The sequence below is a fragment of the Trachypithecus francoisi genome, unplaced genomic scaffold (assembly GCF_009764315.1).
Source record: "Trachypithecus francoisi isolate TF-2019V2 unplaced genomic scaffold, Tfra_2.0 Lachesis_group12, whole genome shotgun sequence".
NCBI lineage: Eukaryota > Metazoa > Chordata > Mammalia > Primates > Cercopithecidae > Trachypithecus > Trachypithecus francoisi.
Window position 1 is genome coordinate 79,645,203 of NW_022681457.1, and position 21,024 is coordinate 79,666,226.

The 21,024-nt window shown below is 52.6% G+C and overlaps 3 protein-coding genes and 4 non-coding genes across 9 annotated transcripts; 2 read left to right on the top strand and 5 right to left on the bottom strand.

Moving 5' to 3' along the window:
* The first annotated feature begins 1,750 nt into the window (after positions 1-1,750).
* Positions 1,751-3,034, top strand: LOC117092696 (AN1-type zinc finger protein 5-like). The gene has a single exon (XM_033226672.1). It carries the CDS (start codon positions 2,291-2,293, stop codon positions 2,930-2,932), a length of 642 nt encoding a protein of 213 aa, XP_033082563.1. The 5' UTR covers positions 1,751-2,290; the 3' UTR covers positions 2,933-3,034.
* Positions 3,035-7,597: 4,563 nt separating this feature from the next.
* BEST4 (bestrophin 4) lies at positions 7,598-13,969 on the top strand. Of its 3 annotated transcripts, none has more exons than XM_033226669.1 (11): positions 7,598-7,648; positions 7,968-8,228; positions 8,316-8,410; positions 9,084-9,317; positions 9,552-9,706; positions 10,104-10,181; positions 10,475-10,672; positions 10,795-10,875; positions 11,001-11,155; positions 11,311-11,585; positions 13,840-13,969. In XM_033226669.1, exons 2-10 carry the CDS (start codon positions 8,077-8,079, stop codon positions 11,582-11,584), a joined length of 1,422 nt encoding a protein of 473 aa, XP_033082560.1. In that variant the 5' UTR covers positions 7,598-7,648; positions 7,968-8,076; the 3' UTR covers position 11,585; positions 13,840-13,969. The 3 variants fall into 3 exon arrangements, with proteins under 3 accessions (XP_033082560.1, XP_033082562.1, XP_033082561.1); XM_033226670.1 differs by having other exon boundaries at positions 7,599-7,648; positions 8,065-8,228; XM_033226671.1 differs by lacking the exon at positions 13,840-13,969 and having other exon boundaries at positions 11,311-12,215.
* Positions 13,970-16,851: 2,882 nt separating this feature from the next.
* Positions 16,852-20,094, bottom strand: RPS8 (ribosomal protein S8). The gene is made up of 6 exons (XM_033226679.1): positions 19,937-20,094; positions 19,401-19,507; positions 18,772-18,871; positions 17,801-17,976; positions 17,462-17,591; positions 16,852-17,016 (listed from the first exon to the last, which is right to left on the bottom strand). Exons 1-6 carry the CDS (start codon positions 19,938-19,940, stop codon positions 16,907-16,909), a joined length of 627 nt encoding a protein of 208 aa, XP_033082570.1. The 5' UTR covers positions 19,941-20,094; the 3' UTR covers positions 16,852-16,906.
* LOC117094055 lies at positions 17,134-17,202 on the bottom strand. Its single transcript, XR_004441382.1, has one exon. It is a non-coding gene; the product is annotated as a small nucleolar RNA SNORD38 (small nucleolar RNA).
* LOC117094056 lies at positions 17,679-17,747 on the bottom strand. Its single transcript, XR_004441383.1, has one exon. It is a non-coding gene; the product is annotated as a small nucleolar RNA SNORD38 (small nucleolar RNA).
* Positions 18,953-19,056, bottom strand: LOC117094057. The gene has a single exon (XR_004441384.1). It is a non-coding gene; the product is annotated as a small nucleolar RNA SNORD46 (small nucleolar RNA).
* On the bottom strand, positions 19,594-19,673 carry LOC117094047. Its single transcript, XR_004441374.1, has one exon. It is a non-coding gene; the product is annotated as a small nucleolar RNA SNORD55/SNORD39 (small nucleolar RNA).
* Positions 20,095-21,024: the final 930 nt, after the last annotated feature.

A 21,024-nucleotide genomic window follows, 5' to 3' on the forward strand; every position in this document is an offset into this window, starting at 1 on the left:
TGCCTAGGCTTCCCAATGTACTGGGATTACAGGCATGAGCCACTGCGCCAGGCCAGTTGTCCATTTTTTCAACAAACGTTTTCTTGAGAAGCCTCTATGTGTCAGGTCCTGTGCTGCGCCCTGGAGTGACCTGTAGGTAGGACAACAACACTGGACTGTAATTAGTGCTATAGTGGTAAAGACAGACAGGGTATGGGGGTGGCCTATGGGAGCCCAGAGGTGGGATCACACCCAGTTTGGGGAATGCACGTAGGCTGAAATTTCTAAGTTGAAACCTGAGAGCTGAGGAGGAGTTAGCCAGGAACAGGATGGACAGGAGGAGAAAGTATTCCAGAAGAGGAACCCTGTGCTCCTTGAGGCCTGGAGTGAGAGCTGTTGGTCCTTGGAAAAACTGAAAGTTTAGAGTAGCTGGAGGAAAGGGGGAAGGGTGACTGGAACAGTCCAGGGGCCAGACCTCCAAAGGCTTTGCAATGTGTGTGGAGGAGTGAAGGTCTACTTGCTCCTTCCCCAATTTGCCAAGTTCCCAAGCTGCCCTAAGCTTTGAACCTGGTGAGTTCAGGTGAAGTCCGACAATACAGCCAGGCAGTGGGTCTGGGAAGTGGGAAGGAGGGGCTAGGACAGGCTCCTTGGGGGAGAAAGCTGATTTGCCCTCGTGGCCTGGTTCCCTAGAGCCTCCTCCCCAAAGCTGAGGAGCTCCTGCCAAGCACATACGTGCTGAGCCTAAGACCGGGTTCCCTTCTCCTCCCAGGCTGGGATTTAAGGTTGAGCTCAGGCTGTCTGATCCATGGCCATGTTACCTCTCTAACCTCTGCCACACAGGACCCTGGCAGGGTCCACCACTCAGAGACAAAATGAAATCCCATCTGGCCTTTCTTGCTGTTGTCTTGTGACTCCCTCAACTGGCTGGGTGGGCCCACACCCAGGCTGGGGCTGTGAGCTTATTCTCTTGTCTTCTTGTTCTCTCTGTCTTTTGTCGTTGTTTGTTTAGATGGAGTCTCACTCTGTCACCCAGGCTGGAGTGCAGGCGGTGCAATCACAGCTCACTGCAGCCTCAACCTCCTGTCTCAAGCGATCCTCCCACCTCAACCTCCAAGTAGCTGGGACTAGAGGCATGCGCCACCACACCCGGCTAATTTTTTGTATTTTTTGTAGAGACAGGATTTTGCCATGTTGTCCAGGCTGGTCTCGAATTCCTGGACTCAAGTGATCCTGCCTTGGCCTCCCAAAGTGCTGGGATTACAGGCATGAGCCACCATGCTTGGGCCAGAATCTCTTGAGTGTCATGTCACAGAGGCCAACGGAGTAGGGTCAAGAATGAGAGATGCAAGGTAAGGTTAGGACTTGGGAAGGGCTATTGACTTCAGCAATAAGGAGATGGCAGGTGTCCTTGGTGGGTGCAGAGGCGGAAGGGATAAAGGCAACCTGAAATAAGAGATGTGCTGATAGCCACAGTAGCACTTCCCACTTACCTGGTGCCATTGTGAGCACTTTATACTATTAACTCACCTAATATTCACAACCACTCCATCCGATAGGCATTATCATCCACATGTCCCCATGGGGAATTTTTTTTTTTTTTTTTTTTTTTGAGATGGAGTCTTGCTCTGTTGCCCAGGCTGGAGTGCAATGGCATGATCAGGGCTCACTGTAACCTCCACCTCCCAGATTCAAGTGATTCTCCCACCTCAACCTTCTGAGTAGCTGGGATTACTGGTACCTGCCATCAGGCCCAGCTAATTTTTGTATTTTTAGTAGTGACAGGGGTTAGTCGGCCGGGACACGGAGCTGTGTGCATCTCTTACGCGGGCTTGCTCGCTCCCGGGAGCCGCGCAGCTTCCCCGGCGGTGGCAGGAGCGGCGTACAGTGCCATCAGCGGGCCCTTACGGCCCCAGGCCTTCCGGCGCGCGCTCCACTCGCCCTCCTCGTCCGCCCAACCTGCGGCCTGTGGAGGCGTGAGACGACAACGGGCGAGCGCCTTGAGCAGCATTAGCCGCTGCGGCGTCCGGTCGTCCCTCCGCCTCCTCCTCGGCGCCCCCCTCCCCCGCTTCCCTCCTCCCACTTCCCGAGCTCCGGCGTGTCCCGGCCACGCTCGGCGCTGCTGCAGGAACAAAGGAAGACCCCGCGGCGGCGGCGGCGCCACCTCCGCCTGCGGCTCCGACCCGCTCCCGGCCCGCGGCGGCGGCACTAGGGCGCCCGGCTCAGCCTTCCCGGAGGCCTCGGCCCAGCCTCATCGTGCCGGTTTCGCGCGCGAACCCGGCTTTCGCATTTGGGCCCCCGCAGGCAGAAAAATATGGCCCAGGAGACTAACCAGACCCCGGGGCCCATGCTGTGTAGCACAGGATGTGGCTTTTATGGAAATCCTAGGACAAATGGAATGTGTTCAGTTTGCTACAAAGAACATCTTCAGAGGCAGCAGAATAGTGGCAGAATGAGCCCAATGGGGACAGCTAGTGGTTCCAACAGTCCTACCTCAGATTCTGCATCTGTACAGAGAGCAGACACTAGCTTAAACAACTGTGAAGGTGCTGCTGGCAGCACATCTGAAAAATCAAGAAATGTGCCTGTGGCTGCCTTGCCTGTAACTCAGCAAATGAGAGAAATGAGCATTTCAAGAGAGGACAAAATAACTACCCCGAAAACAGAGGTGTCAGAGCCAGTTGTCACTCAACCCAGTCCATCAGTTTCTCAGCCCAGTACTTCTCAGAGTGAAGAAAAAGCTCCTGAATTGCCCAAACCAAAGAAAAACAGATGTTTCATGTGCAGAAAGAAAGTTGGTCTTACAGGGTTTGACTGCCGGTGTGGAAATTTGTTTTGTGGACTTCATCGTTACTCTGACAGGCACAACTGTCCATATGACTACAAAGCAGAAGCTGCAGCAAAAATCAGAAAAGAGAATCCAGTTGTTGTGGCTGAAAAAATTCAGAGAATATAAATTACTTCTTGTGAAGAGACTGAAACTTTGTTTTTATTTTAATATATCGTAGGAAAACATTAAAGAGCAGATGCATGGCCAAAAAAAAAAAAAAAAAAAAAAGTAGTGACAGGATTTTGCCACGTTGGTCAGGCTGGTCTCACTCCTGACCTCAAGTGATCCACCTGCCTTGACCTCCCAAAGTGCTGGGATTACAGGCATGAGCTACCGCACTCAGCCTCTCATGGGGAATTTAAAAGGTTCAATGGCTTTCTCAAGGTCACAAAGCTTGGTGACTTTGGTGGCCATGGTGAAGCATGGACTTGGGAACCTGGGCAGTGTGGCTCCAGAATACATTTCACTGCCAAGCTATACAACCACCTCTCAGTTGTGAGGAGGGGACAGGGGAATGGGTGGGCAGGACCAATAGGGAGGGAGAGGCAGAGCTGGAGGATAAGGAAAGGTGGGGCAGGTGATTTATGGGCTGAGTGGTTCCCTCTCCTGCACCATAAACAAAGGGACTGGTCAGCAGCAAAGAAGGGAGATAAGGTGATTCAGGAGGTAGGGACTGGGTGGACCTGGGGACCGCCCTCTTCCTCTGGCAGAGGCTTCAGGTCATGCACTTTTATCCTGGGCTCTGTGGGAAATTCACAGACCACAGGGCTGGGAACAAGCAGAGGTGTGAGGGCCATAGGTGCGGGTGGGGTGCAGGACTGAAATGCAGCCAGCTGGTCTTCCTGGGGTAGAGCTGTCAGGGAGACACAGCCTGAGCTCTTGCACTCCCAGGACCTGGCTTTCCAAGTCCTAGAACATCTTTAAGTGGTAAGCAGCCCAGATGCTCTAGGAAAGCCACAGATCACAGCATGGGAATGAACTGCCTGGCCATGATGCCTGAGGCCCAGGAGCTGGTATCTCACCCTCCCCAGGTCAGGTCCTAGACACACACACATTCATTCTCTCTCTCTCTCTCTCTCTGTCTTGTTCTTTCCTTATATTGACATCTCACATGGGAGACCTGGAAGGAGAATGTAACTCCAGTCAGGCCATGAGTAGTTTTCCACATCTTGCCTCATCTGGGAAATCTCACAAAATAGCAGGGGTGGGCTGGGCGACCAGATGTCTTTCATCTTAAAAGGGAAGAGAGAAATGGAGAACAAAAGAGTGGGTGGAGGGAGGTGAGAAGGAGAGAAGGATGAGAAGAAAGAAAGAAAAAGAAGCTTGCTTGGTTTCAGGTTTTCCTCCCCAACTTTTTTCTTCTTTTTTTTTTTTTTTTTTTTGAGACGGAGTCTCGCTCTGTCACCCAGGCTGGAGTGCAGTGGCGCGATCTCGGCTCACTGCAAGCTCCGCCTCCCGGGTTTACGCCATTCTCCTGCCTCAGCCTCCCGAGTAGCTGGGACTACAGGCGCCCGCCATCTCGCCCGGCTAATTTTTTGTATTTTTTTAGTAGAGACGGGGTTTCACCGTGTTAGCCAGGATGGTCTCGATCTCCTGACCTCGTGATCCACCCGTCTCGGCCTCCCAAAGTGCTGGGATTACAGGCTTGAGCCACCGCGCCCGGCCTCTTTTTTTTTTTTTTTTTTTTACTATTTTTTTTGTTTTGTTTTGAGACAGGGTCTCACTCTGTCACCCAAGCTGGAGTGCAATGGCTGTATCATGGCTCACTGCAGCCTCAAACTCCTGGGCTCAAGTGATCCTCCCACCTCAGCCTCTTAAGTGTCTGGACTCTAGGCGCACACCACCACACCCAGCTAATTTTAAACAATTTTTTGTAGAGACAGGTCACACTATGTTGCCCAGGCTGGTCCCAAACTCCTGGGCTTAAGTGATCCTCCCACCTCAGCCTCCCAAAGTGTCAGGATTTTAGGCATGAGCCACTGTAATCTAGCTTTACCTAGATGAGTCAGATTCAAAACTTCTCAGGCATCTCACAGGCTAGAGGGGAGATCGCCCTGTGAACAGATCATAGACCACTGTGATTAACTGCTGCAAGAGAGAAAACCCAGAGGGTTTTGAGGAGTAACCTGGGAAAGATCATGAAAGGCTTCCTAGAGGGTGCTCTGAGCCACACCTTGAAGGAACAGTTACAAATGAGCTAGGCATATACACCTACTATGCACTCACAAAAATTAAAATAAAAAAAATTTAAAATGAGCTAGGCAGAGGCTGGTGATGAGGGTAGAGGTGGGTAAGGCTCAGAGGGCCTTGTGTATCCAACTTAAAAACCAGGATCCAGGCCGGGCGCGGTGGCTCAAGCCTGTAATCCCAGCACTTTGGGAGGCCGAGACGGGCGGATCACGAGGTCAGGAGATCGAGACCATCCTGGCTAATACGGTGAAACCCCGTCTCTACTAAAAAAATACAAAAAACTAGCCGGGCGCGGTGGCGGGCGCCTGTAGTCCCAGCTACTGCGGAGGCTGAGGCAGGAGAATGGCGGGAACCCGGGAGGCGGAGCTTGCAGTGAGCTGAGATCTGGCCACTGCACTCAGCCTGGGCGACAGAGCGACACTCCGTCTCAAAAAAAAAAAAAAAAAAAAAAAAAAAAAAACAAAAAACCAGGATCCAGCACTGTTTGGTCTGGGGCAGGTTAGCAGGATGTGAGGAAAAGGTCTCTGCCTCCTCATTTCTCAAGGACTGTCTGGCTTGGAAGGCTTGGGAGGCAAGAGTGGACCAGTAGTAGGAAACCAAAGAGAATAGATTCAAATTTTCATAGTAACAGCAGCCCAAGGCAATCACCCACAGTGCTCTAGGCTGTAGGCATTGTTCCTGTGAATACTCAAAATTGCCCCATGAGGTTAGGCATTCTTGATCCTGCTTTGCAGAGCAGGAAACTGAGGTTCAGAGAGATAGGTAACTTGCACAGTTACAGAGAGCTGGGATTCAGACCCAGGTTTGTCCAGCTCCCAAGCCTGTGCTCCTAATCACCTCTCTGTGCTTCCTCCCTTTAGGAAACTTGCAGAAGAGAACCAGCTCACGGTGTGGGGGGAGGAGCTTCCCAAAGCAAGACAGAGGCAGGACCACTACTCTTGGGATTTTTCAGTATTCACTTACCTCAGCACTGGGACGGTAAGTGAGCTGCCAGTTCTCTTCCATTTTGAGGTTCTATTTCTTTGTTCTTTTCTTTCTTTCTTTCTTTCTTTCTTTTTTTTTTTTTTTTGAGACAAAGTTTCACTCTTGTTGCCCAGGCTGGAGTGCAATGGCATTATCTCAGCTCACTGCAATCTCTGCCTCCCGAGTTCAAGCAATTCTCCTGTCTCAGCTCCCAAGTAGCTGGGATTACAGGCTTGTGCCACCATGCTTAGCTAATTTTGTATTTTTCGTAGAGATGGGGTTTCTCCATGTTGGTCAGGCTGATCTTGAACTCCCGACCTCAGGTGATCTGCCTGCCTCCGCCTCCCGGAGTGCTGGGATTACAGGCATGAGCCACAGTGCCCAGCCTTTTTTTTTTTTTTTTTTTTTTTGGAGACAGAGTCTCGCTCTGTCACCCAAGCTGGAGTGCAGTGGCACAATCTCACAATCTCAGCTCACTGCAACCTCTCCCTCCCGGGTTCAAGGGATTCTCCCATTGAGATTCTCTTTCTTTCTCTTTTTCTCTCTCTCTTTCTTTTCTCTTTTTTTTTCTCCCCAGGCCACAGTGCAGTGGCACGAGCTCGACTCATTGCAACCTGTGCCTCCCCAGGTTCAAGCAATTCTCCTGTGTCAGCCTCCCACGTACCTGGAACTACAGGTTCGTGCCACAACGCCCAGCTAATTTTTCTGTTTTTAGTAGAGACAGGGTTTCACCATGTTGGGCCAGGCTAGTCTCGAACTCCTGACCTCAAGTGATCTGACTGCCTTAAGGCTGCCCAAAGTGCTAGGATTACAGGCGTGAGCCACCTTGCCTGGCGGTTCTATTTCTATCCGTGCCTTAGGTATTACTTCCTCTGTTTGTTAGATGAAGAAATTGAGGCCCAGAGGTGAAAGTGGTCACTGAAATCCTGGGCACCCCTAGGAGTCAGGATGTTGGACATAGGGCTTAACGGGGCCTGCACTCCTAGGCCTGAGCTTCCAGATCTGTGGCTGTCAGCCCCACGGCATGGACGGGGAAGAGCCTGACCAAGACCTCCAGACCCTGTACAAGAAGTCTGGGAGTGTGGCCAGTACACAGGATGGGTCCTGGAGCTCATGCCCTTGCAAGGCCACTTCCAGCCTTGGAAGTCCATCAGCCCTAGCTTTGAATTCTGCCTCCAACACGTTCTAGCTGTATGGCCGACTGCGAGCAAGTCATTTACCTCTTGGAGCCTCATCTGTGAAATGTGGATGATTGATTCCCTGCCTTATGGGGCTGTGATGAGGATTTCATGAGAGGATGACCTAGTAGTGCCCTTGGCATGGTGCCTGTCACTTAGTCAGTGCTCTGTGATCAGCAGCTGGTATTATTATAACAGTTTATCATGCATCTGTCTTCCCACCTGAAACGTGGGACAATAACCCCTGTCACACTGGCTTGAAGGACATGGTGTCATCTGTGTGAGCTGTGGGGTCAGTATAGGTGGCAATTCTGTCACTCAAAGGCCAGCCCAGCCCTACAGGCGTAGAGAGACACACCCAGTTCCCAGCACCAGGGGAAGCTGGATGACAGCTTCAATCCATCAATGATAGGCCTTGGTCCAGCCTAACTTTATGAACTGTAGAGGTACTTAAGTCTGTGGGGGGTGAAGTCTAGCCCAGTTCTTCCACACGGGCTGCTGCCCAGACCAGGTAGGCAGGTATGGGATGGGGGTGAGAGTGCTCTGGGCCCTGGTAGTCTAGTTAATCAGCTTCCAGAGCAAGGCCCCAAGGAATAGCAGTGGGTTTGGGCTGGAGCTGCGTCTCTTGCCCACAGCAGTTCAGGATCTGGTTATCCCTAGCCCTGCAGGCTGAAGAGGAGCTTGAGGAAGCCTCATGCATGAAGGGACACAGATCTCAGTTCTACTTTGTCCAGCTCTAGCCTGGCTTTGCCTATGTACTGCTGAGTTCTGCAGGCAGTGGGGTGTGCTTTTCTGCTCTGCAGGCTCCTACCCCTTTTCCACTGATGCAGGGTGAAGGTTGGAGTGTGTGAGATCAGAGTGGAAGGGACGTTGTCTGGGGAACTAAAGGACAGCCCTGGGGACAACTCTTGTGACCTTCTGCCCCAGGCTCCCAGCACCATGACGGTTTCATATACTCTCAAAGTGGCGGAGGCCCGCTTCGGCGGTTTCTCTGGCCTGCTTCTCCGTTGGAGGGGAAGCATCTACAAGCTCCTCTACAAGGAGTTCCTCCTCTTCGGGGCCTTGTACGCTGTGCTTAGCATCACCTACCGGTAAGGGCAGGGTCTTAGAGCTGGCGGAAGTGGGGTGACTGGGCCACGCACCTCCCTCTAACCCAAGCCTACACCTGCCTTCCCCAGTCTGCTGCTGACCCAGGAACAGAAGCACGTGTATGCTCAGGTGGCCCGGTACTGCAACCGCTCAGCGGACCTCATCCCCTTGTCCTTTGTATTGGGTAAGGCCCCCTTCTAGTTTTCCCTGTGTCCTCCTTACTGTGTTCCCTGACCTCTGGGTTGGGTTGACAGCTCTGAGGGTCAGAATTACCCAACAGATGGTGTGGTGACGCACCTGCAGTCTCAGCTACTTGAGAGGCTGAGGTGAGAGGATCGCTTGAGCCCAGGAGTTCCAGTCCAGCCTGGGCAATGTAGCGAGACTCTGCTTAAAAAAAAAAAAAAAAAAAAAGAATTACTCAACAGAGTGGCAGAGCCTGCCTGGTCAGCCAGAGCAGGCCCAGCAGGCACAGGAGCTGGGTGCTGGGTCCAGGACTTCCATAGGGCAGGGCCCTATCACTTGCCGGACCCTCACTTCCAGCAATGCACAAGACATCTGCTGGCCTCACAAGCCCACCCTGGGCACTGGAGGGGAGCTGGACAGAGGTGACAGCCCCTTACTACCCTCCTGGGAAGCAGTCTCCCGGCTTTGAATCCCCATTTTCCCTTTGCTGAAGGAAGTTTGCCCTCCTCCCTCCTCCTGGCCTCGCACAGCAGGGCACTGGAGCTGAATGTTTCCTTCCCCCTGCCACGATTCAACTGGCTTGGACGAGGCCCTTTGCTGGGGGAGGCGAGGCGCTCTGACCCCCAGGCTCTCCACCCTCCCTTCCTACTCCCTCTACCACGGTGGCCAAGCAGGTTTCTATGTGACTCTCGTGGTGAACCGCTGGTGGTCCCAGTACACAAGCATCCCGCTGCCAGACCAGCTGATGTGCGTCATCTCGGCTAGCGTGCACGGCGTGGACCAGCGGGGCCGCCTGCTGCGCCGCACCCTCATCCGCTACGCGAACCTGGCGTCCGTGCTGGTCCTGCGCTCGGTCAGCACCCGCGTACTCAAGCGCTTCCCCACCATGGAGCACGTGGTGGACGCAGGTGCGCCGCCCGCCGGGAGCCTCTGGGGGCCAGGCGCACGGCTGGATGCAGGTGCCGCCTGGGAAAGTCCTGGGAGCAGGGGCCTCCAGGGAAGGGTCTGGACTGCGGCAGGAATGCGGAACCGCGAGTCCTGGGACCGCCGATAGACGCGAGGGAGGGGAGCCAGACGGCGGAACAGCAGGCCCCCATGGCGGCAGAGGTTGCAACTGCACCCCTGCCGCTTTACCCCCTCAGGTTTCATGTCCCAGGAAGAGAGGAAAAAGTTTGAGAGCCTGAAATCCGACTTCAACAAGTACTGGGTCCCCTGCGTCTGGTTCACCAACCTGGCGGCCCAGGCCCGGAGGGACGGGCGAATCCGTGATGATATCGCTCTCTGTCTACTTTTGGAAGTGAGTGGGCCCCGGACCAGACCCATCTGCCCTCCTCCCTCTAATTTTGAAGAGGAATAATAATTTTAGTACCTAACACTTGTATGGCACCAACTGTGTACCCCGGCCTTTTGGAAGCCCTGTACCAATGTTAACTCATTCATCCCTTACAGCAACTCCTGAGATAGGTACTATCATCCTCCTTGCACAGTTGTGGAAACTGAGGCACAGAGTGGAAAATAAATTTGCCTAAGTTACACTGCTAGTTAGCAGAGCTGAGATTCAAGCACCCCAGCCTAATACTCCTCTGAGAGCAGAATGAGAAAAAGCCTCCTGGCCGGGCCCAGGTCTGGTTTGTGCTGGGCACCCCTGTTCCTTCCTCGCTTCTGCTGACTTCCTGTTCCTGCTGTTCCTCCAGGAGCTGAACAAGTACCGAGCCAAGTGCAGCATGCTATTCCACTATGACTGGATCAGCATCCCCCTCGTCTACACCCAAGTAACTGCCTCTCCCCTCCCCAGTCCCAGTGCCTACTGTATGTCCTGTGCTGTGTGTGAGATAAGAAGAATTAGAGATGGTACTCGCCTGGCCATTTCAGTTCCCTGAGGCACTGGGTTCATCCTCAAAGCCTTCCACCACCCCCACCAAGGTGACCCTGTCCCCACTGGTACTGCCACACCAGGATATATGTTTGATTGCTTGTCAGACTTCCCATAGATCCTAAGAGGCAGGGGCGGCGTTTCTCCCTGTCCCACTGCATCCTGCACTGAGCCTGGCTCTTCCTTCTCCAGGTGGTGACCATAGCCGTCTACTCCTTCTTTGCCCTCTCCCTGGTTGGCCGCCAGTTTGTGGAGCCAGAGGCAGGGGCTGCCAAATCTCAGAAGCTTCTGAAGCCAGGCCAGGAGCCAGCCCCAGCCTTGGGAGATCCGGACATGTATGTGCCTCTCACTACTCTGCTGCAGTTCTTCTTCTATGCTGGCTGGCTCAAGGTGGGCACTGCAGATGGGCATGCCAGCCTGCTCTGTGGAGATGCGGGCACAGGGGCTGCCCCAACTTTGGGGGCAAAGAGTGGGGCTCTGAGCTCAGAAAACACTATCTCTGCCACCTATAGGTGGCTGAACAGATCATCAACCCATTTGGTGAGGATGATGACGACTTTGAGACAAACCAGCTCATAGACCGCAACTTGCAGGTGAGCAAGCATCAGGAAGGATCAGGAGTCCAGGGCAGCTCCTGGGCCCCCTCTCCCGGTCAGCTCTCAGCCCGGCCGTGGGAAGGAGAGGAGAGGAGGATCCTTGTAACTTGCTGGTGGCCCAGGTGTCCCTGCTATCTGTGGACGAAATGTACCAGAACCTTCCCCCCGCTGAGAAGGACCAGTACTGGGATGAGGACCAGCCGCAGCCACCCTACACTGTGGCCACGGCGGCCGAGTCTCTGCGGCCCTCATTCCTGGGCTCCACCTTCAACCTGCGGTGAGTGGCCTGCGCCGGCGGAAACCGGACCTGACACGGCACGCGGGTCCTCGCTCAGCCTCTGGGGCACCGATGCCTCCGTCCCTCCCCGAGAGCCGACCCCGCGTCCCTGCTCCCGCCCTGTGCCCGGGTTCAGCCCACCCTCCCGCCCGCAGCATGAGCGACGACCCTGAGCAGAGCCTGCAGGTGGAGGCGTCCCCCGGATCGGGTCGGCCCGCGCCCGCTGCGCAGACCCCGTTGCTCGGCCGCTTCCTGGGCGTAGGGGCGCCCTCCCCGGCCATTAGCCTTCGGAACTTCGGCCGCGCGCGAGGGACCCCGCGCCCCCCGCATCTGCTCCGCTTCCGGGCCGAAGAGGGCGGCGACCCCGAGGCCGCAGCCCGCATCGAGGAGGAGACGGCGGAGTCCGGGGACGAGGCCCTGGAGCCCTGAGGTCTTGCCTGCCCCCGCCCGGTTCCTCCCACCCACTGCCCCCCGTCCCTTCCCTGCCTGGTCCTGCCAGCCAGCTCTATTAGAGCAGCTTTTCCTGTGTGCCTGGAAGGCCAGAGCATTTAGGGACAGAACTTGAAAGAGAAGATGGCGAGAAGGGCCTGAGCCAGGGCTAGGAATGTGTCCACTTTGGTGGGAGAGAAGGTCGGATGGGCTGCTTGGGGGAGGTGAAGCTAGACAAATAAATGAGCCCAGGCACAGAGGACTAGAGCCCAGGTGCACGGTTAGCTTCACAGCAACAGGGAGCTAGGCCAGTGGTTCTCAAACTTCAGGAAGGATCAGCATCACGGAAGATCTTGTCAAAAGAGTGCCGAGCACCACTCCCAGCATTTCTGGCACATTAGATTTGGGACGGCGCCCAGTAACTTGCATTTCTAACAAGTTCCCAGGTGATGCTGTGCTGCTGGTCCAGGAAGCACAATTTGAGAGTCAAGTGAAAACTGCTTGAAGGGGTGTACCTTACTCTGGTAACCTTACTCAGAAGAGGGGTCAGTGTGTGTTGGGGGAGTTTTGCCTTGTCTGTAATGTTCAAGTTTTTGTTTACATTAAGAATATATTCAAGTTTTTAAGTTTTGTTTTTGTTTATATCGAGAATATATTTATTACTTGTGCAGTTATGATTGTTTAAAATTGAATTGGCATGCATGCAGTAGGATGAAGATGAAGGAAGGAAGGGTTTGGGAATCTGTCTTGGAGGCTGATTAAAGTCAGATGTGAAGGCAGCTATTCACCACCCACCCTAGACCTAGCATTTGGACTTCAGTGTGCCAAACTCTTCTCCACTCCCACCAACCACACAGGGGGAAAAAGTACAGTTTACGGGTGGAAGCCTAGGCCCATCTCGATGGTGGGCCTGCAGCGCTGGGGGCACTTGGCTGATGTCAGAAAAAGCCTTTTGTGGCCGGGCACAGCGCCTCACGCCTGTAATCCCAGCACTTTGGGAGGCTGAGGTGGACAGATCCCCAGAGGCCAGGAGTTAGATACCAGCCTGGCCAACACGGTGAAACCCTGTCTCTACTAAAAATACAAAAATTAGCTGGGTGTGGTGGTGGATGCCTGTAATCCCAGTTGCTTGGGAGGCTGAGGCATGAGAATTGCTTGAACCTGGGAAGCAGAGGTTGCAGTGAGCTGAGATCACTCCACTGCACTCTAGCTCTCGGTTACAGAGCCAGGCTCTGTCTCCAAAAAAAAAAGTCTTCTGGAAACAGTCTGCCACAGACCACTACATTGGAATTGTGGTAAAACTATGCTCCTCTAAGATTCTTGCCTTCTAAATCCCAGTCTCCACCTAAAGAAATCAGTGAAGGCCAAAACTGAATATTAAAGCCACAGGATAAATGCCAGAAGAGAGGAGGAAGACAGGGGGGACACTAGAGTGCAGTTGAGTAGACTCCAGCCTCTGGCAGGGTCAGCTGACTGGATTCTAATGCTGGCTTTGCTTCTTTCTATCTGTATGTCCATGGGATAGTGAATATTTCTTATTTATTTATTTATTTATTTTTTTGAGACGGAGTCTCACTCTGTCTCCCGGGCTGGAGTGCAGTGGCCGGATCTCAGCTCACTGCAAGCTCCGCCTCCCGGGTTTACGCCATTCTCCTGCCTCAGCCTCCGAGTAGCTGGGACTACAGGCGCCTGCCACCTCGCCCGGCTAGTTTTTTCTATTTTTTAGTAGAGACGGGGTTTCACCGTGTTAGCCAGGATGGTCTCGATCTCCTGACCTCGTGATCCGCCCGTCTCGGCCTCCCAAAGTGCTGGGATTACAGGCTTGAGCCACCGCGCCCGGCCTATTTATTTGAGATGGAATCTTGCACTGTCACCCAGTCTGGAGTACAGTGGCGTGATCTCGGCTCACTGCAACCTCCGTCTCCTGGGTTCAAGCAATTCTCCTGCCTCAGCCTCCTGAGTAGCTGGGATTACAGGTGTCCACCACCACGCCTGGCTAATTTTTTGTATTTTTAGTAGAGACAGGGTTTCACCATGTTGGCCAGGCTTGTCTCTAACTCCTGACCTCAGGTGATCTGCCTGCTAGGCCTCCCAAAGTGCTGGAATTACAGGTGTGAGCCACTGCACCCAGCCAATAGTGAATATTTCTAAGCCTCAGTTTCCAAATCTATAATGTGGAGACAGTAGCACCTCACAATGATAGCCATTCATTCACAAGGTATTTGAGGGTTGTTTTATTTTTGTTGTTGTTGCAGCTTTTACAAGCCTTGTTCCATGGTGAGAACGGTCATCTGTGAAGGTGGTAGAAATGGAGAGTGGATGGATTTCAAGACTTCAGAGAAAAGAACCCACTGGTTTTATGGACAGATCTTGGCTCACTGCAACCTCCGCCTCCCCGGGTTCAAGAGATTCTCGTGCATCAGCCTCTCAAGTAGCTGGGATTACAGGCACGTGCCACCATGCCCTGCTAATTTTTTGTATGTTTAGTAGAGATGGGGTTTCGCCATGTTGGCCAGGCTGGTTTTTGAACTCCTGACCTCAAGTGATCCACCTGCCTCAGACTTCCAAAGTGCTGGGATTACAGGCATGAGCCACAATGCCTGGACAAACTTCAAATTTAATAAAATCTCAAGATTTTTTTCCCAATTAATCTTGCATATATCTGAGTATCTAGTATACGTCCATACACTTTTCCAGGTGCCAGAGGCACAGCAGGAAACAAATATCCTCGTTTCCCTGGAGTACCATTCCAAAGGGAAAAGAGCAAACTTTGTCAGATTAAGGAATAAAGAGAAAAAAATGGGCAAAGTATAAGAGTTCAGAGGGGCAACTGCAACTTAGAATATTGTGATTCGGCAATAACTCACTAGGGTGACATAGCAAAGACCTGGAGGAAATGAACCATGTGGGGTTTTTTTGTAGAAACAGGGTCTCACTTTGTTGCCCAGGTTGGTCTCAATCTCCTGGCCTCAAGCAATCCTCCTGCCTTGGCCTCTGCCTCCCAAAGTGCTGGGATTACAGACATGAGCCACCAGGCCCAGTGTCCAGCCCCAAGTGGATATATGAAGGAGTGTGCCTAACAAAGGGAATAGCATGTGTACATGTATGTTCAGTAAGCTAGGGTGGCTGTGTGGTTGATGGAGGGAGTCACTATAGGAGCTAGGTCACATCAAGTCATAATACTTGGTAACGATTTTCATTGATGAGACAGGAAGTTGTTGCATTTAAAATATAATCTTGGTGAGGTACAGTACCTCACATGTGTAATCCCAGCACTTTGGAAGGCCAAGGCAGGAGCATTGCTTGAGGCCAGGAGCTCAGGATTAGCCTGGGCAACATGAAACCCCATCTCTACAAAAAAAAAAAAAAGATTATTCTGGGCCCTGCACCATAGCTGTAGTCCCAGCTACTCAGTAGGTTGAGACTGCAGTGAGCAATGATCGCTCCACTGCACTCCAGCCTAGTGAGATCCTGACTCTTGAAACTGAGGAACATAGCAGATGCGGGCAGACAAGAGTTCAGTTTTGAAAATGTTGGCCTTCGAGAGCCCTATTACAATATCCTGTAATAGGATATTGTAATATCCTATTATTACAAAAGCTGGGCGCAATGGCTCATGCCTATAATCCTAGCACTTTGGGAGGCGAAGGCGGGTGGATCACTTGAGGACAGGAGTTGGAGACCACCCTACCCAACAGTGAAACCGTCTCTACTAAAAATACAAGAAGTTAGCTGGGCGTGGCAGTACACACCTATAATTCCAGCTACTCAGGAGGCTGAGGCACGAGAATTGCTTGAACCCAGGAGGCGGAGGTTCCAGTGAGCCGAGATTACACACCACTGCAATCCAGCCTGGGGAACGGAGTGACTGTCTAAAAACATCCAAAAAGCAAACTAACAAAAAACCCAAGTACAGGCTGGGTGTGGTGGCTCATGCTTGTAATCCCAGCACTTTGGGAGGTCAAGGCGGGCGCATCACGAGGTCAGGAGACCCAGACCATCCTGGCTAACAAGGTGAAACCCATCTCTACTAAAAACATACAAAAAGTTAGCCAGGCATGGTGGCAGGTGCCTGTAGTCTCAGCTACAGGAGGCTGAGGCAGGAGAAATGGCATGAACCCAGGACGTGGAGCTTGCAGTGAGCCAAGATCGTGCCACTGCACTACAGCCTGGGCGATAGAGCAAGACTCCTGTCTCAAAAAACAAAAAACCCAAGTGCAAAGCTGGGTGTGATGGGTTATGCCTGAAACCTAGCACTTTGGGAGACAAAGGTAGGAAGACTGCTTGAGCCCAAGATTTCAAGACCTGGGCAATTAAGTGAGACCCTGTCTCTACCAAAAAAAAAAAAAAATTTTTCAAAAAAATGGGTATAGGCCAGGTGTGGTGGCTCATGCCTGCAATCCCAGCACTTTGGGAGTCCAAGGCAGGTAGATCATCTGAGGTAAGGAGTTCAGCACCAGCCTAACAACATGGAGAAACACGTCTCTACTAAAAATACAAAATTAGCTGGGCATGGTGGCGCATGCCTGTAACCCCAGCTGCTTGGGAGGCTGCAGCAAAAGAATCGCTTGAACCCAGGAGGCGGAGGTTGTGGTGAGCTAAGATTGTGCCATTGCACTCCAGCCTGGGCAACAAGAGTCAAACTCCGTCTCAAAAAAAAAAAAAGGGTGTAGTGCCTATCATCTCAGCTACTTAGGAGGCTGAGGCAGTATTACCTGAGCCCCAGTGTCAAGGCTGCAGTGAACCATGATCATGCCACTGCACTCCAGCTTGGGTGATGGAGATCTCAAAAAAAAATCCAAAAGTGCAGATATCAAGCAGGTCAAGACTAAAGGTAAGCATCTGACAGGGCAACTTTAAGTCAAAGTGACCCTTGGAGACCAAACAAGGCAGAAATCACTGTTAATCTTACAGTGGGTGCAGGATCCTTACAACTTTTTAGAAGCCATATAGCCTGAGATTCTAATCATGACTCAGTCAGCACAACAATATTGTTGAACCCCAAGGTTAGGATACCCCTTCTCATAGCCTCTGCCACATCCCTATCCCCACCAAAACGTGGAGAAATGTTCCCACTATAGACACAACCCACATAATAAATCTAGCCTTCAGGGACATGGAGTTGAGAACAGGGACTTTACAGTGTGGTGAGTCTGGATCAGGACAGTAGGAGGTAGAGGTAAAGCAATGGGTTGCAGCCACCCACCCAGATCAGTTTTGCAGGGCAAGGAAATAAAGCAGACAGTCAAATATTCAGGCAACACAAATGGGGGAACAGAACAATAAACACCTTTATTACACGGGTGAAGACAAAACAAGGATTTATTTGCCTTTCCGGGCCTTGATTTTCCTAAGATAGAACTCCAACTCTTTGCCCTCTAGTACATAGCCATCTGCTCGGCCACACTGTCCCGGCCTGGAAGCAATGCATGCTGGAAGAGAGTAGGTGATCCTTAGCACCATGACAAAGTGGCCCCACCCAAACCTCTCCACCCCCTTAAGAATCTCTGTGGGTTCAGGTATCCTGGGGGCAAGCATGAAGCCAGCTGTCTCCTCAGACACACTTTATCGTCACTTACTGTCAGTAGCAGAACTGGACAAAGTTTTCATCACTGAGACAGCCCCCTCAGCCTGGCTGGGAAGTGACTTCCCCAAATACTAAAACTCCAAGCACGGGCCTATGCAGACTCTTCTACCCAATGCTTTCCATTTCAGCCTCACATGAATAGGACGGTGAAACATTCCCCTTTTTGCTCACAGCCTGTTATCGGTGAACCCTTTAGACCGCATGGCTGGCAAAGGACTTAGACAAGGGAAAAGTGACTCAACATACTCGATCTCTGCGACTCCCCACCTCCAACACAACAGCCTTCTCACCAAGAAGCTTGCCCTGCTGGAACTGCTCCTCCAGGAGACTGCTGATTTTGGCATTCTTTTTCCTTTCATCATATTTCTTCTGAATTTTTTTAGATCGTTTTTTGTTTAAAATCTCTTCTTCCTCAGGAGTCTGAAAAGGGGATACAAATTTATGAGCTCAGGGAAGGCAGGCAGGCCTTGGGAGCCTTTTCGAACCCTGCACACCCCAGTGCTGGCCTTCCTCAGCCTAAAGGCTCTCATCTCTCTCCTTTCAGTAGCAGAACTGGACAGAGTTTTCATCATGAGAAGGCTGGAGTCAGGCTGCCCTTCCCACAACCCCTACAAAGAAGTAACACGCACCAGCTTGGCTCCCTTCTTGCGGCCCAGGGGCAGCGCGTAGTGGGACTCGTACCACTGTCGGTACGGTGTGCTGTCGATGAGCACGATGCAATTCTTCACCAGAGTCTTGGTACGGACCAGCTCATTATTAGATGCGTTGTAGACAACATCGATGATCCTTGTTTTACGAGTACAACCTGCTCACAGGAGAAATTTGGCATCAAGTAAACTGGAGGACAAATGGCTCTGGCACACTCCTCCAGGTTCTTCAGCCCCATGAGGCCTTAAGGAGAAATAAGGGAACACCCAGCCTTTACAAGCCATGGGGCATCAATTTGTCTTCCATAAACCCCTAACCCACGTTTCTAGTGATGTTTGGCAACCACAGTCTTTATCAGCCCCAATCTCTCAGGCTGCAGAGTTGAGAGAGATCAGAGCAGGTCGGGCACAGTGGCTCACGCGAGGCCAAGAATTTGAGACCAGCCTGGCCAACATGGTGAAACTCCTTCTCTACTAAAAATACAGAAGTAGCCAGGTGTGATAGCGCATGCCTGTAATCCCAGTTATTTGGGAGGTTGAGGCAGGAGAATCACTTGAACCCAGGAGGTGGAGGTTGCAGTGAGGCAAGATCACACCACTGGCACTCCAAACTGGGCAAGAGACTCAGTTCCAAAAAAAGAGATTGGAGCAGGACAGCCTGGGTGGAGAGAACCTCTCCAGCTACCTTAAGATCTCTCAGCAAGAAGAAACCTCAAATGCTTTGGTCTAAGCCACAGACTACCTGCTAAAAGCACTTGATTTTTTTTTTTTTCCCCGAGAGTCTTGCTCTGTTGCCCAGGCTGGACTTGAACTCCTGACCTCAGGTGATCCGCCCGCCTTGGCCTTCCAAAGTGCTGGGCTTACAGGCACGAGCCACCGCGCCAGGCCCACTTGGTAAATCTTAAGAAAGTTTAGGTGCATTTTCCCACCTACTCCCAAAGGGCCTCACTCACACTCTGAGCCCCAGGAGAAATTCCCTACGTCCAGCCTCAGGGCACGGTATTTCTTGTTACCTCCCCGCACACGGACTGTGTGGATGCGGCGGGGGCCAATCTGGAAAACACAAGGTTACAGGAACTAGGTTACCAAGGAGAGCAAGGCAATGAAGGGAGAGGAACCGGGGCAGGGAGGAGGCAACAGTCAGTGTAACTATGACAAGTCCTTGCATTGGCAAGTGGCACACAGGTGACCAAGACAGCCACAACCACGCCTAAGGATTCTTTTTCATCACCTTACTTGCCTCCAAAAGGAAAGCCTGACCCCTTAATGCTGAAAATTAAGCCTCTGTTAAAAAAACCCCAAAAGACTAGGATTCTATTACCTGAGATGCCACCCTCTCCAGACGCTCAAGTCCTCCACACAGTATCCTTCTGAGACCCTAAGCCCCGGGGTTGGGGGCCTGAGGGAGCATTCCCTCTTTGGTACTTATCCAACAGATAAAGGGGGACAGGACACCCAGGCCCTACTACAGAGAAATCAGAGCCCAAGAAAGAACGCACAACTGTCACACGGAGAGACCCGAGGCCGCTGGAGAGCCGGGGAAGGCGACCTCCCGGGCCGACAGGCCCACGCTCGCACCCACCTTGGTGTTGGCAGCCGGGCGCCCCAACTCATACTTCCGCTTCTTGTGGTAGGGCTTTCTCTTGCCCCCGGTTTTGCGGCGCTTGTGCCAGTTGTCCCGAGAAATGCCTGCATGTGGAAGCGGGGAAGGAAGCTTGAGCCACCGTGACTCGGTGGTAGCGACTCGCCAGCTCCCGACCCCCGCGCCGGCAGGCCGCACGCTCAGCTCTCCAAGGTTGGCTTCCCCACCGCGTACTCGGGAGTATGCAGCATTACCGAGTCGTCATCATACACGTGCGGCCCGGCCGGGGCCTCCTCCGCGCGGCAGCCATGTTAGCGCCGCTTGGAGCCTGCAGCCCGCGGCCCGGAACTCGGAGTCCAGAGCCTTCGCAGCCTCCAGAGAGGGGCTCGGCGGCCGAAACCCGAGGGCCACCACTCCTTGTGGCTGTCCCTGGCTGGGGGTCGGGGCGCCTGGACTCCTCAGTAGGCTGTGAAGCAGGATGGGGCCTGATTGAGCGCAACCCCCCATCACGCGCCTAAACGCAGAGCGACACTCACCCATCGCTCGGCGCTGGCTGGAAAGAGAAATCGCAAAGATTCACGGTACGGTTTGTAAAACGCTGCCCCGCCCTTTTACTTTACGTTGTTTCTGAGCGCCGAAACAACGTCGGGCGACTAGACTTACGTGTTTGCTGCCGCGCCTAGGGCCATAAGCCTGGGACGGTCCCGCAGGCTGCCTGCCTCCGCCGACCCTAGCCGACCCGCCTCCGACTTTGGGTTGGGGGAAGGGGGTCTGCGGCGTCGGCAGATCCGGGTGTGTTGAGACTAGTTTCAGAGGCTGCTGCGGTCGTTTAGGATGAGATGTGGGTGCGGCTGCGTTGAAAAAGGGTGGAAGGCAATGGAGTTGGAAACGGATGTGGACTTGGTTTTGTTTTGAAGGGTTTGGTGGTAGATTGGACATGGGGATTGAGGGAGAGGGTGGTGTCAAGGATTCCTAAGATTCTCACTTATCAATCGAATAAATATTGGGGCCACTTACTGAGATGGGGTAGGCTCCTAAGGTAGGAGCTGTTTTGGACACGTTCATTTTGAGATCTTGCTAAGTCATGTAAGTGGGAATGACAGGTAGGAAGCTGGTCATCCTTATAAGGGACCTGCACTGAAGATGTTTTGGGAGTCGTTGGTTTATAAATGCCACCATAATGAACGGAACTTAGGGAGTATAAAGAAGGGATCAGCTAACTTCTGAGCTAGAAGGATGTATATATGTTTTTTTTTTTTTGAGACGGAGTCTCGCTCTGTCGCCCAGGCTGGAGTGAATGGCGCTATCTCGGCTCACTGCAAGCTCCGCCGCCTCCCGGGTTCACGCCATTCTCCTGCCTCAGCCTCCCGAGAAGCTGGAACTACAGGCGCCTGCCACCACGCCTGGCTAATTTTTTTTTTTTTTTTTTTTTTTTTTAGTATTTTTAGTAGAGATGGGGTTTCACCGTGTTCACCAGGATGGTCTCGATCTCCTGACCTCGTGATCCGTCCGCCTCGGCCTCCCAAAGTGTTTGGGATTACAGGCCTAATCCCAGCCGGATATATATTTTTTAATCAAAAAAAATTTTTTTTTAGGCCTGGCGCGGTGGCTCACGCCTGTAATC